The sequence below is a fragment of the Hydra viridissima genome, unplaced genomic scaffold, assembly GCF_058129835.1.
Source record: "Hydra viridissima isolate aposymbiotic clone 2 unplaced genomic scaffold, HvirCarnegie_v1 scaffold_7, whole genome shotgun sequence".
Lineage (NCBI taxonomy): Eukaryota > Metazoa > Cnidaria > Hydrozoa > Anthoathecata > Hydridae > Hydra > Hydra viridissima.
Window position 1 is genome coordinate 14,617,749 of NW_028324306.1, and position 10,706 is coordinate 14,628,454.

Sequence of the window (10,706 nt, forward strand, 5' to 3'; positions counted from 1 at the left end):
TAAAAAAAAAGAAAAGAGTTTGGATAGCAATAAATCATTGCTACTGGCTAAAATAAGATTGGTGGAAAAAAAATGTTGGAAATATTTGGGTCTACCTTTGCCGCGAGTGGTTTTAAATTTTTTTTTTAACATTTAATTGCATATTAATTTGATTACAAAACTTATCTTTCAGTTGTGATAAATTCTTGCACATGTACAAAATAAGGCAGATAGAAAAAGAAGTTTCTAATTTTTTTTTTACTTTCTTTTGCCACTGGAGGACCTTATATTACCATATTTGTACATTTTGAGCCTTTTTTTTATCGCTTTAAATTACTTACTAACTTTATTACAAAATTATAAAATTTCATTTTGAATAAAAATAAACTGTTGACAAGGAATGTTACAAAGTAGATAAAAAATAATTTATTCAATGGCCTTCTTCTGTTGCAATGGGACCTTAAATTGTGCATTTTTAAGCACTTTAGTTTGTTGTATTTTGGTGTTAAGATTTTAACAAGCATTAAAAAAATTTTTTTTTTAAATTTATTTTAAAGTAAAATTTAAGAAGTTTATTATATTATTAATATAAGGGAATGTAAGGTATGGTGACGAAGATTTTGTTTTTTGCATGTCTTTCTCTCAAAAATTAATATTTGTCAAAATTCCAAAAGCAGGCAGTTGCTGGCATTCAAATTTCATCAAGTTGGGTGAAATTTTGCAGCTCTTGATGCAAACCATTGATTTTTTTGATTTTCAAAAATTGTAAGGTATGGTGGCGGATTGCTGTATTCAACTAAAACACTATGGTGATGTGTGATGCGAAAATTACTTGATTAAACAACTGGAAATGATGTTAAATGATAAAAATGATGATTTTTAAGTTAAGAAAAATAAGTTCCTCCCCAGTAAACATCGAAAAGTTGGTAAGTAGTTGGCCCGATCCTAATAACCAACTATTAGCTACAGTTGGGCCAACAGTCGGCTATTTAGTTGGTACCGTGAAAAAAACGTAACGCTTTTACCAACACTTAGCCAACTGTTTTTAAACTATTGGTTGCCATTAACGGCCCAACAGTAATAAAACAGTTGGCTAACAGTTGGTACCATTACCGGCCCAACTAAATGATCTTTTTTTGCGATTTTTTAAATTCACTTTTGCGCTTAAATTGAAAGTGCAAAAGTTATAAATCATGTTTTGAATATTGCTTAATAACAAAGTATAACTTTGCTTTTTAATATTTAATTTTCTATTTAATAGTGATTGTTTGTATATCAGATTTTACCAAACAGTACTACTGTCCACACAAAATATTGTATTATTTATTGATAACTTAGTTGAATACAAAAAAAAGAACAAATTTTTTATCATTACACTTTTATTTCCAGAACATTAAAGAAAAAAATTTACAAATAAAGAACTAAAAATATTTCATTATCGTAGTTAATATTGTTTAAGGTTTGAAACTGATATTGGCAGCTTTAATTAAAAACAATATTTTAAAACGCTAGTACTTAAAAACGTGGCGATTTATTAGATAATTATTAATAATAATTAAGAAAAATTAGATTTATAAATAAAATCAAGATAAATAAGCTTTTATAAATTTGCAAAAGAAAATAATAACTAAATATTCTTTTCATTGATTAACTGCAACTGATTTTTTATAACCTTGCTTTTCATCTGTCTATTTATTCGCCCATCTCCTTGATCATTTGTGCCCTGAAACCATCTTGAAACGATCGGGTTAATATCTTTATCCTTGGAATTAAGATACTGAATTCTTACTGTTACTAAAAGAATAAAATGAAAATAAATTTAAAAACTCAATTTATTTTTTGTTTAAATTATTTTTAAGCTATTTTTAAGCTCTTATACGTATACTTTGCAAATCAAGAATTACATTCACTGGTTAGCAGTTTTAAATATGTGCATATGATAACCGAGAGCAATAAGCTTATCGGTTCAAGACAAACTTCTATATGCTCTTTAAGAATCATATAATTGAATACTAATAAATCATGGTTTACATTGGCAATTAATGCAATTAATAGTTAACAATAAAATACGGCATTACTAAGTTCAAGTCACCAAGGGAGAACATAATATCTTACAAATTCACAACTAATGACAACACTGGTAATTGTCATAAGTACTAACATATTTTGTTCTTTCTTAGTGTTGTAAACATATTTTTGTAAATATAAAAATACGGTTGACTTTAATAGACTAAAAATTTACATAACTAGTAATACTTACATAGTAAGCACTTTAACACAAAATGATAACATCGCAACTTAATCTTGCCCATTCCAGTAGCTATCATCTTACTTGAAGATCCGTTTAGATTACATAAAACGCTAAAATTTTTGGAAAACATGGCTCCCAACACACATCGTATGTATTTTGGACGTTCAACTTTACTGCCAATAGAACGCAGATATTCGACCTAAAAACAAATAATGCTACATATTACAACTTTTTTTATTTAAATTATTTTTTCAAAGGTAAATGAAAATGCAATGCGGTATAATATAACTAAGGTATTAAATTACCTTTGATAAATTACAATTATAAGACTTATAAAAAAACTTATCTTTGATCTTATAAAATAATAGTTTCTAGTTTAAACCCAACCTGTAGACTGCTAGAAACATAATATAAAAAATAATTTCAAATTACATAGAGAGCCATCTCAGATTTCATCTGTAGCATAAGGTTAAGCCTCTCCAAATCTTCCTTACTTTCCATTGGAAGGCCAGGGGGAACAACAATGTCTTCATTATCCAAAAAACTTTGAACTTCTAAAAAATTATTTTTTTGCTCCTGTTCCGTTAATCTTAACTCCAAAGCTGCCAACTTCTCTATAAACATACATAAATAATTAAATAATATTTCATTGCATTTGAATCTTATTGGAAAACTGGTTTCAAAAACACAATCTAGTTATTAAATTGAAGACATTCACGGATGAAGGTGTTATGGAACTCAAATATTTGGAGTTACAGTTTTAAACATTCATGTTATTTATCCCTGTAGGTGAATTGATTGCTGTAAAAATGGTATTCTAGCACATTTTTGTGCTGTGTTATTAAGGTCACGGAAAAGAGCGTTATTTAAAACCTTTATCTGCAAAAAAAAGTAGAAATGTGTATTTTTGTAACAAGAAATATGTATTTTTTTAAAGCCTTCATCCATTTATGACTTTAATTAAAACACAAATTTTTATTTTAGAAAAAATATAAATAGTTTTCTTTTGTCAATATATGTTAGCATCATAATCAATGTATGTATGCATAACACATATACAATGTATAAAAAGTAGTAAAACAAAAAAAAACAACAAACAAATAGTTTATCCAAAACCTTACTTTCCTGATCCCCAAAATTTTGAATAGTTTTCTCAAAGTTTTTAGAAGTCGATGTTCCTTTTAATAAAATGCTATAATTATATGCATTATATGAAAATATATATATATATATATATATATATATATATATATACATATATATATATACACATATATATATATATATATACATATATATATATACATATATATATATATATATATATATATATATATATATATATATATATATATATATATATATACATATATATATATACACATATATATATATATATATACATATATATATATACATATATATATATATATATATATATATATATATATATATATATATATATATATATATATATATATATATATATATATACACACACACACACACACAAACACACACATATATAATATAAAATAAATGTCATATATGCCTAATATGAAATGTATATGTCATACTGTATAATGCATATACCATTTATTTATATACTGCATATATTGTCAATACTGTATATATGGCATATATTATAAGCAATATATACAAAATACATACATATAAATTATTATATATAACATTTATATTAGAATATAACAACTTTTATGCATTCATATTATGTAAAGGATGTCTGCCAATATTTAAAGGTGGATTTCTCTGACTTTTCCCTGATACTTTCCTGATCTTCTACCTGTTTTCCTTTATTTAATTTAAAGTTACCCAATTCAACTTCACAAAAATTGACCTAGATTTAATTATAAAAATACTCTTCAACTGCAAAAATGTAAACAATAATACAACCCACACTAAATGTATCAAGTATTGATACATTTAATATGGGTTGTATTATTGTTTTTATTTTTGCAAGTGAAGATTCAAGATTTGCTTGATGCAAGAGAAGTTCATAAAACTATCTGCCAAATAAACTTTTATATTACATGTACTATATACAACTTATTTAAGTTATGCAAGTTTGATGAAGAGCCATTTTCCCTGATTTCTCCCTGATTTTTAATTTTTTAAAATTCGACCTAATTTCCTTGATAATCCTAGATTTTTTCCAGATATTTGATTTCCCTGACTTTTCCCTGATTTCCCCTGATCTGGCAGACACCCTGTATGCATGTGTATATATATATATATATATATATATATATATATATATATATATATATATATATATATATATATATATATATATATATATATTTATATATGTATGTATTTATACATACATACATACATACATACATACATACATACATACATACATACATACATACATACATACATACATACATACATACACACATATATATACGTACAGAAATACACACATAAACATACTACTATACACGCACATATACATTTAAGCTGTATTTTAACTTTTAATAATAGTTAAAATAGAGCTAAAATGTCTAATACAAATACAAAAATGGTGTCATCATAAAAATAAATTAAAAACTCAACCTATGTCAAAAATTATATCTGAATGTGTAACTAATGGATAAATGTAAAATATTTGTACTGAACTAAACTAACTCTATTGCATAGCTTTAATTATTGAATGAATCTATTAAAATACGTTTATAAAACTTACGGGAAGCTTTAACGATTCAAAAACACGCGGTACACAGTTGGTTTATGGTTGGCAAGAAATGCCAACAGTTAGTCAACTATAGCCAATACTGGCCGGTCAGTTGGACCAACTAAAGTGTGTTTACTGGGTCTTCAGTTGGAGTCGCAGTTTAGACATGTGAAGTAGCTGGTGAATGCTGTTATGTATCTGACATAAACTTCTCGACCACATATGTCACAATTTCGTGAATTGTTAAGATTGAACACAAGAGGCATTGGTTTCAGGCAAAGATTACAAAAATCTTGAACAACTTTTTTTTCTTCATCCACCTTCACCCTTTTTGCTTTAGCAACAGACACCTGGGAATTGTCATGAACTTTCACCTTTTTGATTGCCTTCAACATTTGGTTGAAGTCAATTGTTTTTTCTAATTTTTCTTCATGTAAAATGTCAAAAAAATTGTAAAGAAAAAAACAAAAAATCACAAAAAATCACAATACAAATGCCACAGAATATGTTATTTGCCAATAATATACACAAAAAAAGATCTGCCACCATACCTTACAAAAATTCCGCCATCATACCTTACAAGCTAGTGATGAAAACATGTGAATTCACTTTCATGCGGTGCAAACTGAGGAAAATTTAAATTAACCAAAAATTTTGAGGAAGGCCAAGATAATTCCTTCCATAAATTAACCTTAATTTTCACAAAATTTTCACTTTCCTAATACAGATATCCAATAATACTTTTCATTTTTTTGACTTTTTATTCAAAATCACAAAAAATCAAAAACACACGTCCTCTTGACTGTTACACAAAAAAAGACATCAACCATAGTGATATAGCGTATCACAGGTGTTGTTATATGTGAGATTTAAAGAGTCCGTAACCATACTTTAAGCGTTATCATATCTTACATTCCCCTATATAATTAATGAAATTGAACTACTCATTTGTTTATGGTTTATTAAATTTAAATCTTTTTCTAGATTGATTTATTAAACTAAATTTACATTTAGAAAATTAGTTATATTTCAATCTTTGTTGCAAAATATGTCAACTAAAAGTATGCAACTGAGTTGTCCTGTTTATGGCATATAATGTGAACTATCTTCTCTGAAAGTTCCAACTATTAAGGAAGTCATGCAACACAATTCTTTTGTTCGATTATGACTTCGTAGGACTACACAGTCAATAGTGATCGACCGGAATTCGGTTCGAATCCGGTTTCCGGCCAAAATTACGGTCGGAACCGAAACTCCTTTTCCTGTTCCGGTTATATTTAGGATTTCGGTTCCGGCCGGATTTCCGGTTCAAAATGCTATCGAAAATATATATTAGAAAGCTTTATTTAGCATAATACCGTTATTCTCATTTTGATAAAAATGATTAAAATTTTTTTTAATTAGTAGTTAAGCTTGAGAATTAATGTAAATAAAATTTTACTTTGTTTGAAAACTAATTAATTTTCTTGTTTAAATTAATTTTAAATTAATATTCATATCTTGTAATGTTTTAATCGCTATTATTTGAGCTGAACTTACACCATTCTGATTCTTACCAGCTCATTTTCTTAAACACATTGTCATAATCCAAATGGATAATTTTGTACCTCCTAAAGATAAATTGGCTCCTGCAGCTCAAAGTCTGACAACAATGAAAAAAACTCCATCTATTTCGCACATTGTAAAAATTATTGCGCTATTTCGAACAGGGGAAAATGAGTAATGCGCATTTGACAATCCAAAAAATCATTTAAGTGTTAAAGGATTTTTTTGGATTGTCCAATTGCTTCTCTATGCCTTGGGTTTCGGAAAAACTTAAAAAAAACGTAAAATTTTAGTTATTTTTACGTTTTTTTAAAGTTTTTCCGAAAAGTTATGATAATAACGGTATTATGCTAAATAAAGCTTTCTAATATATATTTTCGATAGCATTTTGAACCGGAAGAATTTTAAAAAGAGAGAGAACTTTGTGATAAGAAGAGTACTTTGATGAACAAGCAGTTTTATAAGCAGTTCTATAAGCAGTTGAATAAAAGAAGAAAAGAAGAGGATTTTAATATTGATTGTTGGAGAATAACCAAAAGATTTAGTTAAAGAAGAGATATTTGTAATAAAAGAAGATATAAAAGAAAGAGGAGTAATTGATATAAACAGTATTCAACACTGCAAGAAGCGTAAGAGAATTTATTCGTATTATTTAAAAGTTATAAGAGTAAGAGTGCAAACCATTACACATTAATAGAACATTTGTTGAATTTTATTATATTATAGAATATCCTGAGGACGGCGAATATAAGTTTAGCCTTTTTAGATTAAACCTTGCCCATTCCTAACCAAACTATCCCCAAACCTCACCCTTACCTAATCAGGACTCCCCAGACCACTAACCTCTATCCCAACCTCCATGTACCTAATCCAACAACCCTAAAACCCAAACCTTCCCTTTCCCCTTCCCTTTCCCCTTCCCTTCATTAATTAAACAATAACAAACAAACATTAAATTAATATAATTGAAACATTAAAAACGCCACCCTCACAATATTAGCAAAAATCAACAACATCTTTGTGATGTGTGTAAGACGCCTAATTCAGTTCTCCCATTTTCTTTCTGAGAGTGATCGACTTATAGTTAATAAATTTATTCAGAGAAATGCGAATTTTGGAAAAATACCCATTTCTCTGAATTAAGCGCATTTTTGAAAAATGCGCTTGATGATAGGGATATTATTTGTCTTAACGATAGGGACATTATTGTCTAAAATGCGCTTGTAACAATAGGGATATTATTTAATTTACAAAAAATCCTTTTATATAAATGATATGCGATTGATGGTGTATTATTTACTAAGAGCTGTAACGTCAACTATAGGGGAAGTGGGGGCATAACAGCCCCCGTAACGTTTAGATTAATGGAGTATGAAAATAAAAACGGCATGCGTTTTCTTAACAGTGTATTTCGATAAACACATCATTAAGCTTTAAATTGCTGCAATTAAGAAAAAATAAAACGGTTTTTGAAAATGTTATAAAACAAAAATTAGACTTAGTGAAAAAAACGGTTGTGCCCCTATAGTGAGGCACAACCGCACCCTAATATATATATATATATATATATATATATATATATATATATATATATATATATATATATATATATATATATATATATATATATATATAATACTATATATGTATATATATATACAAAATGTATATATATATACATATATATATATATATATATATATATATATATATATATATAATATAATATAATATAATATAATATAATATAATATAATATAATATAATATAATATAATATAATATAATATAATATAATATAATATAATATAATATAATATAATATACAGGTGTATATATTTAAATTAGGAAATGGATAATTATATACCTACAATATATGATAATCACCAGATATACATAAATATCATATTTATGTATATCTGGTGATTAATATATATTGTGTAATGTAATATATGTTATTATATATTGCTAAGAGTATAAATCGATATCTTGTTATATTTAATATAAAAAGATATCGATTTATACTCTTAGCTTTAAATTTTAATCAAAAACTCATTTATAAAAATTAAATAAAATAATACGAATTCTTATTTCCGACATTTCAAAACAATACGTTTTTACATGAAACATTCAAGTGTGACGATTGTGATTATTGTCATTCATAATTATCTAACGATGACAAATATCAAAAGTATGCAGTTGTGCCTCCTGTGCGTCTATGCAGTTCTGTCCCTGAGGACAGTTTTTAGAAAGAATACAGTTTCATAGGTTGCTCATTAAGTTACGCCGATGTCAAATACTGTTTTTACTTGATGAAATAATGCTGATAACAAATATGTTTAACACTAAAATCAAATATTGCTTAATCCTCAAAAAAAAGGTCTGGAAAAATATGATGTAAATATAATACTTTTATCAAAATAGACATTATTATGTACAACTTTCCAGAAACGCAACAGGCTTTCTTTTTGACATAATCGAAATGAAGTAAACTGATTTACCGACGCATGGTATGCTTTTTGCCATATTAGGTAACATTTTTCAAAGGGAAATATTGAAAAACGGTTATGCCTCCATATGCGGTTTTGCCCCCACTTCCCCTAAATAATTACTTTGGGGAAACTTGCTATGATTACATTAGCATTATGCAAATAATAATTTTAGTTTCTTCGTGCGAATGAGAGAAAAAGACAACTATTTTTTTTTGTTTTCTGTTTTTATTTTACTCATAACATTTTTTTTCATGACATTTTTTTTTCCAAAACGGAAAATATAACTTTGAAATGTTGGAAATCAATCGACTAACATTTCATCAAATGGCTCATAATTCATTCGTGATTTTTCCAAAATAAAATCAACTCCCGACGGAATTTTTGTACAGCTGAAACTTCCTTTTAACCTCGTTACTTAAAATATTTTTTTAAAGGTTTTTAATGCTGCGTGTTTTTTAATTTTAATTAGAAAAGTAAGAAAAAATTAACGAATTCAAAGTTTTGAAAGAACAAGACAAACTGTTTTGCAACGCCGGAAATTCGTTATTAAAGTTTTGATTACCATCAGGTAAAAAAGGAGTCTCTAAAATGCAACCCAATACATCAAGGAATGTAGGACAATGAGGAAGTACTTCTGAGAGTTCCGCTATTACTCGTATTTTTAAACCGAACACAACTTTATTCTTTTATTGGGAAAAAAATGTTAAAAACTGGAGAAAATTTTCCTCCACAACATAAAATGTGGAATGAATCTTATGAAGCAATTAGAGGAGCTCTCGCTTACTTGTTTTTTCATATGCAGATAGCCTTTGAAAAAAATTGCCTTCCGTATTATTTCATAAACAAAATCAATGTTATTGAGACCATATAAGTAGAAGTGAAAGAAAAGGTTATTGCGACAATTTAGTTGATTCTAAGCAACATTGATTCCCACAGGAAATGCAATACAATAATTCTTCAATAAGGAGCTATGAGTTCAACAAACAAAACGTAACCTTAACTTTCTTCAATAACTTTTTCTTCCGATAATACAGGGCATCTGAATTCAATAACCATTTTCCAGAGCTGTTAAATGAAATAGCAATATTGGTCAAAGATCCATTGAATGCTCCTGTGAAATGCATTCCAGATGAAAAAGATGCTGCTCAGACATAGTTAATGCAGCTGCAAGAAGATACATCTGCAAGACTGATGTTCGAAAAGGAGAACTTAGTTGCATTCTGGTCAAAAGTTGGTGCCAGTTACCCAATGTTCTCTGAAATGGTAATGCCAATGCTATTGCCATTTGCATCAACTTACAGGTGTGAATGTGGATTTTCCACAATTTTTATGTTAAAGATAAAAACAAAGAAGTGTATTGAACATTGTATAGCAGCTCAGTATCTAGGCTAGCACTATCAAAAACAAAACCAAAAATCGAAAAACTGTGTGTAAAAAAGCAACAACAACCATTGCACTAACAAAATGTATAAATAAAATAAATTACTTTCTTTTTAAATTGAAAATCAGTACTTCTAATGTTTTTTTGGGAAAATGTATTCAACATTTCCTTGGGGGTTACTGTTTTCTGTTAAATCTCAAAGGGGGTGCTAGACTAAAAAAGGTTGAGAACCCGTGCTATAATATTAAATTAGCATCAAATTAATTTCTCAATAACGAAACTGAAGATGGTGAATTCTTATCGCTCGCTGAGGTCTATACGAGCTTAATTAAAGTGTCAACCTGAGCAACAAATACAA

The 10,706-nt window shown here is 27.5% G+C and overlaps 1 protein-coding gene across 3 annotated transcripts; it reads right to left on the reverse strand.

Annotated features, from left to right (window-relative positions):
• Positions 1-1,576: 1,576 nt before the first annotated feature.
• On the reverse strand, positions 1,577-6,129 carry LOC149886286 (uncharacterized). Of its 3 annotated transcripts, none has more exons than XM_090094440.1 (5): positions 4,944-6,129; positions 3,352-3,408; positions 2,663-2,844; positions 2,240-2,429; positions 1,577-1,773 (listed from the first exon to the last, which is right to left on the reverse strand). In XM_090094440.1, the coding sequence occupies exons 3-5, from the start codon at positions 2,729-2,731 to the stop codon at positions 1,607-1,609; spliced, it is 426 nt and encodes a 141-aa protein (XP_089950566.1). In that variant the 5' UTR covers positions 2,732-2,844; positions 3,352-3,408; positions 4,944-6,129; the 3' UTR covers positions 1,577-1,606. The 3 variants fall into 3 exon arrangements, with proteins under 3 accessions (XP_089950566.1, XP_089950568.1, XP_089950565.1); XM_090094442.1 differs by having other exon boundaries at positions 3,352-3,422; XM_090094439.1 differs by lacking the exons at positions 3,352-3,408; positions 4,944-6,129 and having other exon boundaries at positions 2,663-3,298.
• Positions 6,130-10,706: the final 4,577 nt, after the last annotated feature.